The 21,137-nt window shown below is 34.2% G+C and overlaps 2 protein-coding genes across 8 annotated transcripts; one reads left to right on the forward strand and one right to left on the reverse strand.

Annotated features, from left to right (window-relative positions):
- The first annotated feature begins 267 nt into the window (after positions 1-267).
- Positions 268-8,766, forward strand: LOC133294934 (glutathione S-transferase F9-like). 7 transcript variants are annotated; one of them, XM_061493697.1, is made up of 6 exons: positions 268-538; positions 1,605-1,679; positions 7,076-7,204; positions 7,331-7,540; positions 7,665-7,713; positions 8,149-8,766. In XM_061493697.1, exons 4-6 carry the CDS (start codon positions 7,397-7,399, stop codon positions 8,601-8,603), a joined length of 648 nt encoding a protein of 215 aa, XP_061349681.1. In that variant the 5' UTR covers positions 268-538; positions 1,605-1,679; positions 7,076-7,204; positions 7,331-7,396; the 3' UTR covers positions 8,604-8,766. The 7 variants fall into 7 exon arrangements, with proteins under 7 accessions (XP_061349681.1, XP_061349679.1, XP_061349680.1 ...); XM_061493695.1 differs by having other exon boundaries at positions 7,323-7,540; positions 8,149-8,765; XM_061493696.1 differs by lacking the exon at positions 7,076-7,204 and having other exon boundaries at positions 7,323-7,540.
- Positions 8,767-12,938: 4,172 nt separating this feature from the next.
- On the reverse strand, positions 12,939-14,793 carry LOC133294935 (glutathione S-transferase F9-like). Its single transcript, XM_061493703.1, has 3 exons — positions 14,581-14,793; positions 14,393-14,441; positions 12,939-13,641 (listed from the first exon to the last, which is right to left on the reverse strand). The coding sequence occupies exons 1-3, from the start codon at positions 14,722-14,724 to the stop codon at positions 13,187-13,189; spliced, it is 648 nt and encodes a 215-aa protein (XP_061349687.1). The 5' UTR covers positions 14,725-14,793; the 3' UTR covers positions 12,939-13,186.
- Positions 14,794-21,137: the final 6,344 nt, after the last annotated feature.

Here is a 21,137-nt window from a genome sequence, read left to right on the forward strand (position 1 = left end):
TGCCTTCGCTTTTTAAGGAACCAATTAGATGAGTGAAAAGCCAACAAAGTCAAGGAACCAATCAAAGCTAATGACTTGTTAATTATACGTACGCGGGATTATTAGGGATTATTGAAAAACTGAATTTTTTTAAATTTTTAATTTTCAGATATTATCGTAAACTGAATGTAAAAATCATATTTTTGAAAATTGAGATTCTCGGATAAAAAAAATTTCTCCTCTACCAAACGCCCTAACTATCCTTTCTTTAAAACACCAAAATCTACACTTTTTCTTGTCTAAAAACCGTGAACATGGTAAGAGAGTGAAAGCTTGAGAACTTGCTCGAGTCATTAAAATCAAAATACTATTAGAGAGAAAAATCTTCCTTGCAGCTTTGTGAGTACACCTATAGTTTCAAATCCTTGAAAGGAGCTTTGTGTGTTTTGTTTTCTCCTCTTATTCATGTGACTTCATGGCTGTGTTCTTGAGAAAAAGAATGATGATCTTGGCTTTTGGTTGAAGAATCAATCATCTAGTCATCTATAAGTGTTTTACGGTAATAAACCTATTTTCTTTTGATTCTTTCTTCTATGTTTCAGTTCTGAACATGGTGATTTAGAGCTGTTTTTTATGATGTTATGTCATTGATTAAATGATATGTATTGAGATTATATGAATAGAGTTGTTGTTGTTTGTTGGTTCTTGATGATAAATGGTAATTTTGTTGGTAAAAAATTAGGTTGTATAATAACCTCCTAGACTCTACATGTTTCGGCCCATGAGTGTAAATATAAGTAGGCTATGTGTTTGAATATTTGTTTATGTGAAATTGAATTCATAGTATGGTGAATTAAAGGTTCAAGTGATTGAAAAATGTAAAGGGTTTTTAAAAAAAATCATTGAAACCTAAAGAGCCAAATCTGCTCTGTTTTTGCAAAATTCATATCTGGAATTATAAAACTCCAAATTGAGTGTGGTTTGTTCCAAATTAAATCTGCACATGTCTAGTATAACATACTAAAATTTCAAGGCAATCGGATATGAAATAGATTTTTTGTGAATTAAATGGTGCGGACTATCCAAGTTGAAACTATGTTACTATTTCGGCCATAATGAGGAAAAAGGGCTTGGAAGCTTGTTGGCTTATATTTTAAGGATGTTTGGTGCTAAATAAATGTATTAGAATGAAATGAATTAGTTGATTCATTAGTTGAAAGCATAGAATGGTTATTGACACTTTATGTGTTTATTGAGTATAAAAATTGAAAATAAAGTTAAGAGTTGTTTTGAGTAGTCTTTGATGAAGAATGGAATGCATGAAATGCATGGTAACCTTGCCAGTATCGTTATGATCTAAATATTGTTTTAATTCAATTAAGTGTTTGATTGTATAAATCAAGAAAAATTAAGTGTATGTTATGTATGGTGAATGTGAAAAACTAAGTTAACCTATGGGTTAAGTGAATTAGGTTAAATGTGTTAATATGTAAGACTTTAAGTATATGTCTAAGTTTGAGTATTGACTTGTGAATTAGTATGAATTGGCATGATTTGGTATGTACATAAGAGGATTCTTCAAGTGTAAGTAATTATGCATTGACATAAATATCATATTTAAATAGGTGATTTTGACGGTTATGGATATACGGATAACTTTAGTGACGTATGAGCAGGATTTACAGAAAAGCTAGTTTCAGGTAAGCTCTTAGTTTCGGAGTTTTCTCCGGTATGTTGTTCCACCATAGTCCATTTGGATGATAGTTCGTATGGTATATGTTGTGATAAATGTGGATATATAGTATAGTTGCATTCATGTAACTCATGCATATGATATGATATGAAACAGTTATGATATGATATGATATGATAGTTATGATATGACATGATATGATATGTATTTATGATGTATGGTTCTTGATCAATGAACACTCCTTTGAGAACTTACGTTCTTGGAGATTAAGTATGGACTGGTCAAAGTGAGAAATCATGCTTTGGGAGTTCATAGATTGGTCAAAGTGAGAAATTGCGATTTGGGAGTTTTATGTTATGTTATATGATGTTATGATATGATAGGAATAGTATGAAGTAATATGATATATTGCTATGTGATAGGTTATAAGAGAATATGTTATGTTATAGTACGTATAGGTTTAGAGAGTACAAGTGTGGACTCCTTTGCGGGATATAGCCCCTGGGAGTATATGTTTATGTTAAGATCTTATTTGTGGGATGTAGCCCCTGAGAGTATAAGTATAGATATATGTTATGATCTTCTCTGTGGGATACAGCCCCTGGGAGTATAGGTATCGATATAGGTTAAGATCTCATACAGCTCCTGGAGTATAGTTCCAGAAGTCTTATGTATGTGTATGATTATGTGATGTCTTCTATGCTATATTATCTGACATTTATGCAGGAAGTGAATTCATGGGTGAAGACTACTCCATAAACCCAGAGTTTACTAAGATGGTTAATCTCACCCCGTCTAGGGACTTACATTTCAGGTACTATAGATGCAATAGAGGCCTTACAGGGCAAGAGACCAGTTCAGGATGGCTAGAGATATTAGCTGGAGCAGATAGCTAGTGTAGCATTCTGGAGCATCATTATATAAGTATATGTTTTGTTAAGCATGATATGTTATGTTCATGCATATGCACAGTGTAACGCCCCGTTCTAGAACCGGTTTGTTAACATCGCATTATGATATTAAGCGCAGTTACAATCACATGGGTTCAATTAAAAATCCGGATAAATTTTTCATTTTAAAACGTACCGAACTTATAATACCCATTTTCGTGATCATAACCATATTACCTTGCGGAAACAGATAAATTAAGCTTAACATTATGTTCATTTTCCATTTTTAAACCATTAATTTACTTCTTATTTAGTTCACATCTTCTACTATATTGTAGGTTTCTTCATTAGCTACCTGTGGCTTCAAACCGTGCTCAAATCGGAGCACTGTAGCCCAAGTTAGGACAATTTGAAGCAACACAAGAGAGTGTTGGTCACAGGCCCCGCGCGCTTCAGCGCGCTACCGGGCTCTCAAGCGCGCGCTATCGGGCGCTAAAGCCGACCTGGGCGCTTAAGCGCACGGAGGCAGGAAGCATCAGGTATTTCAGTGTGAATGGGCGCTTAAGCGCGCATCAGGGCGCTCAAGCGCGCTATCCTGGGCGCTTCAGCTCCCATTGGGACGTTTTAGCGCGCAGAGACAGAAGCATCTCCTCCTTCAGTGGCTAAGGGCGCTCAAGTGCGGACCAGGGCGCTCAAGCGCGCAACCCTGGGCGCTAAAACGCGAGGGGACAGTAAGCATCCCAACTTTCTGCAGCAAAGGGCGCTTAAGCGCACGCCAGGGCGCTCCAGCGCGCAATCCTGGGCGCTTAAGCCCCCACTTGGGCGCTCCAGCGCGAGGAGGCAGAATGCATTGGCACTCGCAGGGGCAGCAGGGCGCTTGGGCGCGCTCCTGGGCGCTTAAGCGCGCTGCCAGGGAATTCCAATTCCCACATTTTTCAAGTCCAAGCCTAGGGGAAGATGCATCCCCATTACAAACCCCAATTATCCATGCCCCAAACTAAATCCTAGCACTCATCCAACCTCTCCTCATGAGATTTAGCTAGAATTTAAGCAGCATGACCTTTGTTTTCTCATCGTTTACCAATTTAAACAAAGGGTACCTAATTGATTTTCAGCCCAACCAATTCAACAACTTAATACATAACAAGCATGCATATATTGAATTTCAAGTAGACATCATTTACATTACATATCCTTTACAAATCGTAGAACTTAGCTTACAAAACACTATGATCATTCCCTTGGCTCCCATCAACAAAAGGTGTAACCAAAGGCATGAGCATAGGCTAAGTTCATCCAATGAATCAAGATATACAAATGACCATGGGCTTTCAAAATAAAATCCTATACATGTCAACTACAAAAGGCATGCATAAACTCAAAAGAAATGCCACATTTCATGCATAATCCAGATATGGCCACTTGCCACCAGAGGCTCCTGCAGCATCCTTACCTGAAAGGGGGTCCCCACAACACGGGGTGAGATATACGAATATATCCAGTAAACCAGGGGTCCTTGGAGCATCTCTCCACCCCACAGTTCCATATCAGTGTAATAGCAATAACAATAATAATGCAGTAAATACATATCTATGCAAAGTGCTATACATCTCCAGGAGAACTCCCTCGAGCTCTCAAGCTGTCCTAAGGAAACTCAGATGCAAATAGTCCTACTGGCCAGCTAACTACCAAGTATGATTTACGCATCGTCATGCAACATACCACATAGGGAAACACCATCTTATGCCACACCAAATGCATACACATACATATAACAAAGCATTACACTATTTCATTGCATTTATATACACTATAATTACCACTACCCTTTCAGGGCTTGGTGGAACAATCAAGGGAATTACACCCAAGGTCCGAAGGCTTACCTCAAGCTTCAATTCGACCTTTGTTCACCACCAATGTCAACAATACTCTACTCCAAAACCAACACCTACACATAGTGTAATGCAATCAACACATTGCATCCAAGAGTATTTCACAATCAACCATCAACTACTCAATTCAAGACACAACACAAGTATGAGCTTACCAATTACAATGAGCTACCCAAGCTCCATAGCTTGTTCAAGCGGTTGATCACTCACGGTCGGTCCAAATGTCTCAATCCTAGACATCATTAGGACACAATCATCAATCAACCAAGTCATACCATTCATCAACAATGCAAGAAATCCAATATCAAGCATCATATTCTTGCCATTTTACAAGTATACTCATTTAGCTATCTAAGCTCATTTTCACCGATTAAATGATATTCCTAGCATTTTCCATAACATGCTCTAAGCTCCATTCTTCCTAGAACATAGCTAATTTAACAACATTTCATCAAAATCCCTAAAACACTATTCATAAACCCGAACTCATGCAAATTTCAAGGAATCATGAGGTTCAAGGGTTAGAATCTTACCACCAAGGGTCACACAACAATGATGTGAGTGCTCCTCAAGCTCCCATGGAGGTAGAAGCCACCAAAACTCCAAAACCTCTCCAATGGCCGAATTTTTTAGAGGCAATATCCCTCTCCACAATGCTCCCCACTCAAAACAAAGCAAGGATTATGAAAGAGGAGGAGATTTGGAGTGGTTTAGGCCTTTGAACGGATGGATTTGGTTGAGATTTGCTTTCTCTCTCTCTCTTTCCCTTTTCTTCTTCCCTCTCTTCTCCCTCTCTTCTCTTCTCCTTTCTGTTCTGCGTCGACGGGCTGGGTGGGAAAAATGGGGATTCTTTTGTGTTTTTAAGTCACTTACTTGGTTAAGTGACTTATGTGGGTATTGGTTCGTCTATCTATTCAACTCCAATAATTACCAAACTTTACCCAAAATTCTGAAATATTATTCTAGGAATATTACTATTTTTATTTTTATATTTTGGGTACTTTTGCCAGTACCCATTTATACCCCTTAATTTTCACTGAGTACACTTTTTAACTCCAAAGTGACTCAAATTCATTTAATTAAGCCTTATACTTAATTTCACTCACTAAAACATGTTTAATTAATTAATTACACTAGATTTACTAATTAATTAAGTTGGGCTATTATACACAGTATGGAATCCCATTTTGAGAGATGTATGTAGCCTATAGATAATTGTATACAGATGACCGGATTATGTATAAGCGTGTATATTGCTAAGTAGGTTGATATCCGTAGTGACACAGAGCCATATTATGGTATATATGTATATATATGGATTGGACTTTTCTGTTTATCAGGTGTTATGTACGATAGTAGGATTTGATCCCTGGATTAGTCCAATTTATAGCTGTTATGCTATTCGTAAAGACTATGTTCGAAATGATATCTATTACCATATTTGAATAGTGATTTGATTATTAATTATGGTCACTGGCTTATTAGGTATGGATGCTATGCAGGTACGGGACTGTATAGATTTTGTTATATTGAAAAAAAAAATATGCACAGGGATACGTAAAGATAAATTAAAAGGAAAAAGTTAAGTCACTTTGTTACTCGAGGTAATGGTGATACTTTTACGTTAAGTCTTCCGCTAAAATAATTAATTATGACAAGTTTTGTAACTATATGTATGTTAACAAATCGGCTGCAAACAGGGTGTTACAAAAGACATCCATGAAAGTGATTTTCAAAGACTTGACAACGAAGTGAGTTTGATCCAAAAGGCTATTGATGATATAAATATGGCTTCCCGAAGAACTCTGAGCAAAGATATCCTTTGCAACTAGACTAACTCAATTTCACATTGGGTTCGTCCTCAACATGGTTGGATGAAAATTAATGTTGATGGGGCAATGTCTTTTAACAAGGAAGCTTGTGGAGGCCTTATTCGAAATTCTGTTGGAGATTGGGTTGGTGGATTTCAAGCTTTTCTGAGTTTTCGTTCTCCTCTACAAGCAGAACTCTAAGTAATCCTCCATGGGTTAGAATATGCTTGGCACCTTAGTCTTTCTACAGTTATAGTTGAGAGCGACTCATCTCAAACTATTAACTTGCTTACCTCCTTTGATAATGAAGCTCAAAAACTGCCCCAATTAATTAGGATTCGAGCACATCTAGACAAGAATTTGTAAGCTAAATTTTCATTTGCTAACAGAGAGAAAAATACTTGTTCAGAGAAAAAATGCATTAGCCAAGCCACAATGTATCTGCTGCATCTCTTCCCCCTCTGTTAAGCCATAGAAGCTGCTGTTGTTGGATTTACAGGATTATGCTAGTAATTCTTTTGTAAGAGACCCTGACTAGTTGGGGTTCAATATTAGTGAGTTCTTGTGTTCAAAAAAATATATTAGTGAGTTGTTTTGTAATTGTTTTTTTCTTTGTTGTTGTGGGCCGTGGCGGAGCCAGCAAAGCATTTTAGCTAGTGTCAAAAGATTTAGTCGGTTCCAAGATATCTACAGTTATATAGTTACGTCCAAAATGTGGCTAATTTTTTAAAAATTTAAAATGTAATTTGCTGCATTTATTTAACTACATTTAAAATGTGACTAAATTAATTAGTGCCAAATTACCTGCAGACACCAACGCCGCTCCGTCATTAGTTGTGGCACTATGCCCCTTTATGTGTAACAAGAAAAAAAGAGAGTAGCTTATCCCCACATTTGAGTATTTTAGGGATTGATGCTTCGCAGTTTGTGACACTCAAGGTAGCACTAGCATATCCTAGTTAAATAATATTTTCTCCCTCTAGATAATTGTTTAAAGAATTGAATTCGTGCTGATTGAATCATGACCTTGTTTGGAACTATCCTTTTCCTCTACAAGAACTGCAGGATAAGAACAGCAACTTAATTGAGACACAAACCACCAAGTTGCCTCAAACTTGGGACAGAAAAAACATGGTAGTGAAGGTGTATGGTCCAACCTATGCCTCCCCAAAAAGGGTCCTTGTGTGTTTGATTGAGAAGGAAATTGAGTTTGAAACAGTCCCTGTTGATATCTTCAAAGGAGAGCATAAGGATCCTGAGTTTCTCAATTTGCAGGTTCATTTTTTTTTTTTTTTAAAAAAAAAGAAATATTTCCATTTGATCTTTTACTTTACCACACTGTTTGCCTTGCTGGGTTTTGATATTGTTTTTCATGTACCTGTTTCTCATAAATATGCAGCCTTTTGGAGTGCTTCCTGTTATTCAAGATGGTGATTATACTCTCTATGGTTAGCCACTTAGACCCTTTACTATTTTCTGAAACTTTTTGGCATGTAGTCAAGGATTGGTGATTTTGATATTTCTCCTTTTATATCAGTCACCTTGTGAGACCTTACAGCTTACTGATATGGGTGTTTCATACTTTATAGATCAACATTTTAGATTGAGTTATGAGGTTTGAACTGTTCATACATGCCCTGCATCTTTTCCTTTCCTAATCGTGATTCCTGTGGTTTATAACGAAGCAAAGATGGTTATAGTTAAGTTAATCCCTTTAATGGATCGTTTATAAAATAAAAAAGTGTTTGATACAATTTATTGGCACAATTTAATTGAAGGCCTAGTTTCCAAAATTTTATTTCTTTCCTATTTGCTAATGTAATAAATAGTAATGTAGAATAATTTATTTAGTCTAATACACTGATTCTAAACCATTTCTGCAGAATCTCGTGCAATAATCAGATACTATGCAGAAAAGTATAAAGACCAAGGGACAGACCTGTTGGGGAAGACAATAGAAGAAAGGGGTCTTGTGGAACAATGGCTTGAAGTGGAATCCCAGAACTTTCACCCACCATTCTTCAACTTAGTTATGAATGTTCTGTTTGCCCCATTATTGGGTGTTCCTTCAGACCAAAAAGTGATTGAAGAGAGTGATGAAAAGCTTGGCAAGGTGCTGGATATTTATGAGGAGAGGCTATCAAAGACCAAGTACTTAGCTGGTGATTTCTTCAGCCTTGCTGATCTTAGCCATCTCCCAATTGGTCATTATTTGGTGAATCAAACTGGGAGAGGGAATTTGGTAAGTGAGAGGAAGCATGTGAGTGCTTGGTGGGATGATATTAGTAGCAGACCATCTTGGAAGAAGGTTCTACAGCTATACAAATACCCTGTCTAGCTGCTTATCTATTTCCTGCTTGAGACTTAAAATAGAGCATATCTGCAAGATGCAGACCTTTTGATGGTTTTCTAATTTGCTTTTGCTTTGTATATAAAAAGCTTGGTGTGAAAGGTAATCTTAAGAGCCTTTTAAGTTGAGAAATAAGAAGAAAAAAATTTAATAATTCCCTGTGATGTTTAGATCTTGAACTAAATACAAGAGTTAGGATCAAATCATGATTGTCCAAATTTCATTTATAACTGAAATTAAAAAAAAAAATATCTTAATAGGATTTTCAATAATTTTATTTAAATTAGTTAATTTGAAAATTAGTATTTGAAAAGTATTAATCTGCTTAGAAATTTAATTATGAATAAAAAACAGTGGAAACATAATCTCATTAAGTCCTTGTATATTCATAAATTGGTTATTATAAAATTAGTCGGTAAGCTATTGATTAATTCCGAAATATTTATTTTATTCCTTAAAATAAAAATAAAGTCAAATGAACTAAATTAAACACAATTATTTAAAAAATTCATTTATAAAAAATTATTCTAGGCTTGACAGGGAATTTCAGTTCCTAGATATCCGTTAGGTAGTGTTTGGTTCGGATGAAATTTTGTAATACTAGGGAAATGTAAATACTAGAGATCTGCAAGGAAAAATAATATCCTATATTTGATATGTAATGATTAGCACGGATCTTGAATAATTCATGCTTCTTACCACAGTACGGATGTTCACACCTGTAAGAAAATCACTCAAACTCTTTATTCTCGCTCAACAATTTGGACTAACTTTTTTTAATTAAAAAAATGGTGTTGGACTAAGTTATCTTCGCCTATGCAAGACTTTTTAGTGTGAGAATGAATAATAACTCTTGTTGCAAGCCTCTGGCTTCGTTTAAGTTATATATTTAATTGAGACCATAAAATTCCATGACATGCTTTGAGGATCAAGCCTTTTGCCGCACGGTGTTCCAATATGTTTTAGATTGATACCTTCTTGACAACCTATTGATCAGACAAATAAAAATGTGTTGTATATAGAGAATTAATGGTTATAGTACAATTCTTCTCAGTATCAGTACTGCCAATATGTTCCAATATGCTTTATGAATACAGTAGTTATCATTCCCATGAGAAGCAGCATTAGGCACAAAATTACAAGATACAGAAAACTACTAATAATTAAAATCAGAAACCAGGTGCATTATAATGACAGTACACTTGCAAAAAAACTCCCTCTTAAATCTGTTTCTAACATACATGACGATACACCTACATGAACAATTAGCACTATTGAGACAGCATTAACTATGCTTGTCTGCTGACCCTATAGCTGGTCTATAACCAAAAATTACAACATAGTGGTATATACATCATCCAAAAAATCATAGTGCTAAACCATTAACAGTAAGGCAGTAGCACAACAAGTACCAAAAAATGTGAGTACCACAGTCACACATAAACAGAATGGCAGTAGTTAGGCCTCCATTGACAAGCTATCACTTTGAAGGTATAATTATTGTTCGAAATTTGCCAACAACCCAGCAACCAGGCACCTTCTATTTACCTCACTACTTTGCATGAAAATATCAGTCATACTACTGTCCTTGCCCAGTATCACACCTACATGAACCCTCTGAGGCACGGTCAGTTCATCATATTTGTCTAGCTCATCCATAATTGACATTCTTCTATTGCTACCATCTGCTTGGTGTTGAAAGCAAGACACCAATTTGTCGATGCTCTCAGTTGAAGGACAATAACACAACACCAACTGAAGCAAACAAATGCATTACAAAATCATAACAAAAAAAAAGTTAAATTATATTTTTTAAAACCATTGTAGAAAACAGAAACCAGCTCCTTAATTATGGGCCAACAAGGGAACTTGTTGACAAAAGAACCTATTCAGTGATGAACTAAAAAAATCACTTCTTTTTAAGGTTTGAGTAGGTTGGGGGGTGTCAGCTTTTTGTTCATCATATCCAATTGTGTATGTTGGAGGATTTTATTTGTTGACTCTCTCTTTAAACTATTGCAATGCCTAGTAATTTTGTCAACACTGCTCCTTTCAAGTTTTGACATGATGTATGTTCAGTATCGATGCCAATCTGATATCAAATATGCAATATAAGGAGTGGAATGTAGGAAATTCCTTTAATGGTTTCTGATTTTGGATTTTGTGCTTAATGCAAGATATCACTGCAATAGTTTTTTTCAAATGTTATGTTAGGAGGAGATTGAGATCGAGGCCAGGGCTTTTAATTTAACAGGATCTTCCGTATAAAGCTCAATTAAAAAATAATACTTCTTTCTGAAAATCATAATGAAAAGAAAAGTTAAGGTATCAAGGCAAAATCCAAATTTTAGCAGCGACTTCAGCAACAATAACTTCCACTAAATTCAACATCACTACACCTACACCATACATAACTCCTACATGCAGGCACACAACATAACAAAATGGGAACAAGTTGAGCAATGAAGCTCACAAATACTTGCTTAATAACATCAACCAACACATTCCTAAAGAGGGCAAAACAAAACTCACGTTACAGGTACTAAAGAGAGGAACCCAAGAAAACAACACATTTCGTATCAACATTAGCAATACCTTTCATATCCAGGAACCCAAAAAAATATACAAATTGAGGGACTAAAGAGAGGAAAAAATATAGTAATACAAATATCAAAGCTATGCAAAATAAATATGAAAACTCCCCTTTCTGAACCGTTTGCCACATACATGTACCAACATAAATAAATAAAAAAATAGAAATTATTTAACAAGCTCAACCAAATACAAACTAAATCTGATGGAATCGTATGATAAGGCAATGGTGTGTAGCCACTGTAACAAATCATGTTTGCAAGTACCAACCACTCTTAAACAGAGACGATGACTCCAAATGCTATGTATAGTCTTACCAGAATATTGTGACGAAAATAAGAGGATCCCTTGTATGAACGAAAACAAATCGGGCGCTGGTCTTCAAACCAGCAGCTTGTACTTCGCGCTAGATCCGGTTCAATATAACATATTCTCTTCTTTCACTAGCTAAACAAAAGGAACGTGCTACGAAAGACAACAAACTTTTAGACGCTTTTCCATAATAACTACAGACTAAACTTGATTCCAAAAAACACAAATGTTATCATTACCTGATAACCGAACACAATCATCTGGGTTTCCTCAGTCATAGTGAGGTTTGGGTTTCAGAGCAGCACAACAGAACAAATATGGAACGCGATAGGGATGTTCGGTCCAAGAATCGAAGCCAGACTGGTGTTCGAATTTGGGGTACAGTTGGGATAAACAGGGGTAAACTTGTCTTATTTTTCATCTTCACTTTCCATCAAAACGGATTTCTCCGCAATACCATGGTGGGAGAGGCAAGAGAATCTGTGATTTTCATCCATTTTTCACTTTGATCACGATAGCTAGGCAAGGAGGAATGATGGATAAGACGAACGTTGTCCTCAACCAAATGTGGTGTTTTAAGAAACCCACTTACACTTAGATGAGATTATTTTCATATGTCCCGAACCAAACACTGTCTAAGTATAATGAGAAACTCGAAGTTACCTTATTCTTTTACAAATATTTGTCGATTAGTTAATTTTAGATTTAAAAATGTTAAAAGACTTATTTTCAAAATAATAAACCCACAGGGTCCAAGATAGCATTATTATACATATATCCTTATAGAATATACAACACTTAAATTGTCAATGATAAAAATAAATTTGTAAATTGTTGCATGGATTAAAAGTTTTAAAATGATATTAAATAATTGAAGATAACTTTATTTATAAGAAATTTTGAAAAATATTTTATTTTGAAACTAAATCCATTTATATAGAGACTAATATACCATGATAGTGTGAAGACTGAAGACACTTATGAAATATAGAACTTTCCAAAAGACGAACTAAACAAAAACCGACGTAAATCAGAGCACGGATTACAAATTTGGGATAAAATTTATTAAATAATTAAAAGGCTAATTTTTTAATATAAAAAATTTCTAAAAACATTTTTCGTTTAGAAATAAATCTACATTATATAGAGTATAAGATAATATGGACATATAAAAACCGTTACAATGCATATAATATTAGAGATGACGAATCATATAATCTAACATCATAAGTCTTCGGATGCATTAATATTTTTTTAATTTTTATTTTTATTAAAATCAATAATGAAATATAAAATTAATTATTTTCAAAGAAAAATAATAATCATCCAAAGACGAGAATTAACACAATACATATGATATGTTAGAGTTATAACATATCATCGAGTAGAGCAAGCAAGCTAAACAAATAATAAGTTAAATTCAATCAAAATGAACTAACAATATATTTAAAATATAACTAGCAGATCTTATATGACAAATTTTACAAAGCTGTTCTTCAAGAAGATGAAAGTACCAAATTCAAAAACAAACCAGAGTTCCCTATCATGCAGATGGACTCTATTTTATTCTCAACAAGGTAAAATATAACACATAAGGCACTTCCCTCAAAGCAAATCTCTTCTTGGGGTGGTTGGAATGTCAAGCACAAGTGGAACTAATTAAGCAGCTAGACAGGGTATTTGTATAGCTGTAGAACCTTCTTCCAAGATGGTCTGCTACTAATATCATCCCACCAAGCACTCACATGTTTCCTCTCTCTTACCATATTCCCTCTTCCAGTTTGATTCACCAAATAATGACCAAATGAGAGATGGCTAAGATCAGCAAGGCTGAAGAAATCACCTGCTAAGTACTTGGTCTTTGATAGCCTCTCCTCATAAATATCCAGCACCTTCCCAAGCTTTTCATCACTCTCTTCAATCACTTTTTGGTCTGAAGGAACACCCATTAATGGGGCAAACAGAACATTCATAACTAAGTTGAGGATTGGCGGGTGAAAGCTATGTGCTTCAACTTCAAGCCATTGTTCCACAAGACCCCTTTCTTCTATTGTTTTCCCCAACAAGTCAGTCCCTTGGGATTTATACTTTTCTGCATAGTATCTGATTATTGCACGAGATTCTGCAGATATGGTTTAACACCAGTGTATTAGAATTAACATATTATTCTACATTAGCAAAAAAATAAAAGAAATGAAATTTGGGAAAGTTAGCCCTCAATCTTTCACATTGAGGGCGAGACTCAACACTAGTAAAGTTACTCCTTTGTGACCGAAAGATCCAGGGTTTAAATTCGGAAAATAACTTATTTTCAAATATGTAAAGATAAGGCTACTTACCAGGATTGCCCTCACCATTACTATCACTAATTCGGGTTTAACGAGAAGTGATTTTGCTGTATGGATTTGAATCGCGAAAAAAATCTCTTTGCAAATATATAAGGGTGAGACTACGTAAAAAGATTACCTCCCCACCCTCACTAGTCTGGGTTGAAGGAGGAGTGCTATTGATTCAATCACGCCAATAAATTCTATCAAAAACCTTTTTTCTTTTGACAAAAAAAAAGGACAATCTAAAGAAATGGAGTAACTTAATTATAATCCTCTCTGCCTCTTTATAAAACACAGGAATGATGATTAGGGAAGGCAAAGATGCAAGGCAAGCATGAACAGTCATATCAGTAAGGTCTAAAGTTTGAAACACCCCACAACTCAATCTCACATCTCGATCTAAAGTTTGAAACACCCATATCAATAAGGTCTCTCTGCAAGGTGGATGACATAAAAGGAGAAAAATCCAAATCACAAATCCTTAAGTACATGGCACAAGATAAAACAAATTGAAAAAAATAGTAAAGGGGCTAAGTGGCTAACCATAGAGAGTATAATCACCATCTTGAATAACTGGAAGCGCTCCAAAAGGCTGTAGATTTATGAGAAACAGGTATGCAATGAAAATAAAATAAAATAAAAATAAAAATCTACAAACCCAGTGAGGTAAGAAGTGTTGTAAAGCAAAAGAACAAGTGAAAAAAAGAAAGAAAAAAAAAAAGAGACTGAACCTGCAACTTGAGGAACTCAGGATCTTTGTGTTCCCCCTTGAAGATATCAACAGGTACCGTTTCAAACTCAATTCCCTTCTCAATCAGACACACCATAACCCGTTTTGGGGAAGCATAGGTTGGGCCAAACACCTTCACTACCATATTTTCTATAGATATTTGCTACCTACAATATTCAGGAGTTGTTTTAGTTTGTCCGTCCTCTGGGTCATGTTGTTGCATATTATATAGGGTGTGGAAAAGGAAATGGAGTGGGTGGTCAATCAACGTCAATTCAATTCAACGGTACTTGTTTAAAGCGAGAGAAAATTTAATGGGTTAAAAGTTACGAAAAAATGTTTTCATATTTTATTTTATTTTTTATTTTATTTTTTCACTTTCTCTTATCATAATCTTTTTTTTTACTGAAAATGATATAATTATACATAGTTTAAAATGATACATATATTTTTCTAAAAGTTATAATTATAATTATATATTATCCTTAATAAATAATTATAAATTGTTAAAAGAATAGGGTTGGGTTTGAGAAAGCTTTCAACTATGAATGAGGCTTTTTTGAAAAAACTTCTTTGGTCTTTCCTTAACAATCCTGATTAATTGTGGGTTCAAGTTCTTAAGGCTAAATATGGCAAAATGGTAGATGGTCGCTATGTTTGTTGCTGGAAAGATGGTAATTCTCACCTCTAGAAATACCTTTGTGAAATTTGGCACAGGTTGAAAGATAAGCTAATCTAGGATGTAGGAGATGAGAATATGATCAGATTTTGGGAGGATAAGTGGTTAGATCATGAAGACATTTTAGCTAATAGAGCTTTAGTTCCAATTTCTCAAGAAGATATTGGAAAGAAAGTGTGGGATTACATTTCTGAAGAAGGTGATTGGGATGTTGAGACTCTTGCTAGCTTACTTCCTTCTGTGATAATTCAAAGGATTATGAGTATTCTTCCTCCTCATTAGTCTAATGGAGAGGACAGATTACATTGGTATTTGAATGATCCAAAAGGAGCTACAGTCAAGAACATATACAATGTTTTAATGAACCAGGAAGAAATCTTAACTCAGAGGGATGAATCAGTCTCCTGCTCTGCAAAATAGCTCACCATCCTCTTCCAACAAGGACCTGGTTAGCTAAGATGAATTTAGCCCCACCCACCTATCCCTTTTGCCATCTTGAAGATGAATCTTTAATTCATATGATTAGAGATTGTGTTCAAATCAGAGAAGTCTGGAAGAAGCTGTTGGGTCCATATTTGGTTAATAATTTTTTCAATTTGGATCTGGATGACTGGTTGTTATTGAATATGAAGTATGATGCTTATACTTGTTTCAATTCACCCTGGAACTTTGTTTTTGCAATAACAGTTTGGTGTGCTTGGTATTGGAGAAATAGTATTGTTCACGGTAATCAGGTAGATAGACTAGCCCATAAATATCAAGCTATTGAACAGAAAACTGCTAAGTATTCTCTTGCTTGGTTAAATAAGCCGAATATGAATCCTATAAGGGAGAAATCGTGCAATTTGATAAGATGGATTCCTCCAGATGAAGGCTGCATAAAAGTCAATACAGATGGGGCAGCTAGAAGAGGTTCTAGAGGATCTGCTTGTGGTGGGATTTTAAGAAATAATACCGGTCATTGGCGACAAGGCTTTGCGTATCATATAGGCAACTGTACAGCTTTTGTAGCTGAGTTATGGAGAGTCCTCAAAGGTTTGGAGTTTGCTTGGGATAGTGGTTGGAGACGTATTCTTTTCAAAAGTGATTCAAGTTCTGTTATCACTTTGCTCACCAATAATGGAGGACCAGTTCGAGAGTCTCATCTAGTGACTCGCATTCGAACATGGTTACAAAAAGACTGGAAAGTTAGACTAATTCATTCATACAGAGAGACTAATGCATGTGCGGATTGGTTGTTTAAATACCCTTTAGATCATCATCTAGATAACAATTTGTGTATTTTCCCCTTTCCACCTGCTGGTGTTTGGCCGTTGTATTTGGCTGATTTTTCTTCTGTTTTATGGATTCATAGATTTGCTGTGAGTTGATCTCTGCGGGTGTTTGTTACCTTGCAGACTACCAAAAAAAAAAAATCATTTCCCCAAATTTATTAGTATTTAATATCGTAAAAGTAAATCCAAAATGAAATACCGAAGGTCGTAAAATGAGAAAATCATCACCATAGAGAGTGTAATCACCATCTTGAAGAACATAATGAAATTCATGATATGAGAAAATAAAAATTATTATCTCAATTTTTTTTATCAAATCACTTTTTACAAACTTAATTATCATCAATAACAATTGTTAGAAAAGAAATTTGTTATGAAGAAAACATGAAGATAATTACATATATTTTTTAAAAAATTATAATTATAAATTCTTAACATAACTGTGAAACGAAAATGGACAATGATTATACAAATATTTTATTTGAAATTAATTTTTATAAAAGAATTAATGTTGTATTATGAATATAAATAAATAATATGAATGTAAATAATTTTTTTTGTAAAACATTTTTGTGATTTATTGCAGAAATTGTTTTTCATCACAAAAATGAATAGGTCGCTTTCTCAATAAACGTAGCGCCTTGTCTCTGTCATATTCTGAGTTAACTTTGTTGCTTCTTAGACGAGATTTTGTGTAGAATGATGGGGAAGTAGAGTGGAGAATGTTTTTTTTTTCAGTGTTTGGTATAAGCTATCATGATTTATTGCAAGCAAAAAATATATCTCATTAATCCCCATTTGCACTAAGAAGTGGAAAAAAACTATCTCCCCCAATCTATGGTATTTATTTTTTCATGTGTACAGCGCATCTTTCAGGCTTTGAATCGCTTTCATCGGTAAAATGACATCCATATCCATGGACACCAAAGGCGGCTTCCTAGCCGGAGAAAGTACAGTGAAGTCTACAGAGCCCTGATCAGTTCTATCGAAGCCGATCTTGCTAATCGCGAACCCCTCGTCTTTACTAAGAAGAGAAACAGTTTTCTCGTCGCTTCCGGCACTGCTAAAGAGCCCTTCCCGAGCATTTCTGCGAGTTGATTCTACACCTATTTCTGGCTATTTTCTGCCATATGATTCTTCTTGTAATGAATTCAGGTATGAAAATTGATAATTTGTAATTTATATTAATTTTTTCATCTATATTTTACAATCAACCAAACGCATCATCATTAAAATTAAGCATATTTTCTCGGTAAAATTTTGACCTACCAAACAACTTTTCGTTATTTTTCAGAGCTAAATTATTTTCCACTATATTATCAGAAATTTTTTTTTTCCAGAACAAAAAAATTATCTCTGATACCAAACGTTCTCTTATAGTGCGTACCTAAACTAAAGGAAATAAAGTTACAAAGAGTTCACTATTCAATGTCACAAAGAGGTCACTATTCAATTTGGTTCTATCCTCGTATATTATTTTTGGGAAAAATTTAAATATTTTTATTTTTGATTGTCCTATATTCTGAATTAGTCCATAGTCGACTCAAAAAGTTAAAGTTTGTATAAAAATATATCATCATTATATAAAAAATTGATAGAGACAATAAAAAAGACAATAACTATTTTAATTATTGACTTGGATATAAATTTGTATAAAAATCTAAATGAACTCATAAATATAGAATGAAATCTATAGAGGAAAATAATTTTAAAAAATCTTTAATTAAAAGTAAAAATAGCTTTCGCATAAATAGAATATTATTATCGCGATGCATTATTTAATATTTTAAAATTAAATGACTAAAATGAAACTCATGAAAGTTTGTAAATGACTAAATGACTGAGATAAATGTTTTTTTAATGGCATTTAATATTTTAAATGAGGCAATTAATTTGTTACATTGGAAAATGTCAACTCTATAAATGGGGCATCTGTTAAACATTTATGAGATTCATAATGTTGCGTTATTATAGTGGATTTGAAAATCTTGATTGTTTTCAAATGACATCAAATATATTAAAAGAGGTAATGAATCTAATGAATTAGAATAGAAAATTAATTAATTCTTACAATTAATTGATATTTTTCATTGGCAAAGAGGACCTATGTGAGAGTGAAAATTTTAATTATAAAGTAGAGGAAAGTGTGCCACGTGACTACTACCAAAACGTGTGATATACTATTTAAATGCAGTGTTTTAAAACCCTCCCTCATTCCGAGGTCGACCCCTCTGGGTCACTGAGAGTTCGAGTTAGTAGTTAGACCCTACTTGCACGTTGACTCCTCTAACTTCCGAAACCTTCCGGTTGAACCCTTGACTCCCGAGTTAGAGGGGTCAAAGGGGTCACTGCATTTTTTCTATTTAAAAAATGATGTCATTTAATTTGTAAACAAAAAAAAAAAAAAAAAAAACTGGTTGCTACCTAAATTTAGAACTAGATATATATGAAATCTGAATCGTTCTTCTTCTTCTCTTCCGATCTTCTCTCTCTCTCTGACTTAGTCTTCCTGCTCCGGTGATTTTCTCCGCCATGCTGATTCTTCTTTCTCCACCATTAATTTGTCGTGTCGCCGCCTTTCCTCCACTACTATCTATTGGGTAAGGGATCTCCTTTCACATACTATTCTAGGTGCATGAGAAAAACAAGAAGGGCCTGAGTTTAATGATATAACTTTTCATTAACTACATTGGAATATGTGTTTTATACTTTGATAGTTTGATTAGCTTGTGAATATTGATTTGTATATGTGATTGATTGAATTATGTTAAGTACATTTTGAATCTTTAGTGATTGGTGGTTTGCTTTTTTTGAATTTTTCATATAAAATATATATTTAATTTTTTTTAATGTACCCGGTTGAACCCATGACCCCTGACCTAGGCCAGGTCGATGGTTGGGCCGGATTTTTAAACACTGCTTAAATGTTATATATATCAATGAAAAAAAAAGAAAAAAATTGTGTTTAGTAAGAATTTAAGGATGCAATTGTATGATTGAATATCATTGAAAAACACTAAATGGTGGTAATAGAGTGATGAGTTGTAAAAATAATAATGTGGGGAAAGAGGATACCAAAAAAAATAATAATAATAATAATGTGGGGAAAAAATACTAAATAAAACAGTCTTGTTGGAAAAGATTAATTGTTTTTTTATAACATTACTTTTTACAAATGTAATTATCATCGATAAAAAAATTTATAAAAGAAATTTATTATGAAGAAAAAAATTATATATACTTGTAAAAAAATTGGGACCAGTTAATGAAAATATCCATCAATTTCTAGTCAAGTCATGAAAATATCAGTTGATGTTGTTGAAAATGTGATGATAAGCAACTCTACACATCCAATGGATTTTGCGGTCCTTGACATGAAGGAGGACCCCGTTATTCCTCAATATTAGAGGAGAAATTTTTATTTAGCCGGGAATCTCAATTTTCAAAAATATGATTTTTACATTCAGTTTACAATAATATCTGAAAATTTAAAAATTAAAAAAGTTTAGTTTCCCGGGAATCCTACCAAATGTCGTTACCAAACGGCCCCTAATTGGATTAAGGCAAAAGCGCTAGCAATCCTCCACATCAACAAAAATTCAACAGGTCACTTACCAACACATAATTTGCTAGTTTAGAATCTCGACTATTGATATCACTGATAATGGCACCTAGTTGAACGTCAAAAAGTTACAAAGTTAATGGTTGATCCAACACATCAAACACAATTTTACCCTAGTGGATCATCCTCAAACTAACGGCCAAGTATAATTTGTCAATAAAACTACAAAGCAATCAAGCGGTCTGGAGTTCAAATATCATTGCCTCTCATTCTATTAACAAATAATTAAATTTTCATCTATCAAATTAAGCATTCGGGTTGAATTGGTTCTTTGAAAAATCCATTGTCAATAAATTAAGAAAATGACTGGAGGTCACTTGTCCAATATAATAACTCGAGTAATTGAATTAGGCACTTGGGGATTAATGAGCAATTAAGGGGATAAAATTAGATGAAAAGTCTAATTTTAAACTAAGTCACTTTTTGAGGCAAAAGTTCAAATATTGAAAGTTTTGAGATAAATTTGCAATTAGGCAAAATAGGTAAGACCCTAAAAATTATTTAAGTATGATACATCTTACCTAAACTCAATTGGATAAAAAATCTCATCTTAAGTGACTTAAGTTACTAGATGTAAGAAAGGAAAATAAGATGGGCAAAACAGTCTTTTCTCACTTAAGATATTTTAGGGTTAAAAAAGGACGTATTTTCTCTCTCCTTACTTTTCCCTCTTTCCCATCATGAAGCTCATTATCTTCCTCTCATTTTCATGCCTCCACCATTGCAAGTGAAGAAGCTTTTCCTTTTGCTCTCCTCCATTCCTACACTTAACCAAAGAAAGAAACCACCACCAAACTTCATCTTCCTCTCTTAACCATCTTTGGTAATCCCAAAACCAAAGAAGAAAAACTCAACCCTTCTCCCTTGAATTATGTGCCACTTTCAATGAAGGAAAATGGGAGGTTTTCCTCCATTGAAGCTTGAAGCTTCATCCTCCTTGGTGCTCTAAAAGAATAAAGGAAAGAACACATGACTTTCTTTAA

Source organism: Gastrolobium bilobum, unplaced genomic scaffold, assembly GCF_033153095.1.
Source record: "Gastrolobium bilobum isolate Gb01-03AN ecotype WA unplaced genomic scaffold, APGP_CSIRO_Gbil_v1 utg30710, whole genome shotgun sequence".
Taxonomy (NCBI): domain Eukaryota; kingdom Viridiplantae; phylum Streptophyta; class Magnoliopsida; order Fabales; family Fabaceae; genus Gastrolobium; species Gastrolobium bilobum.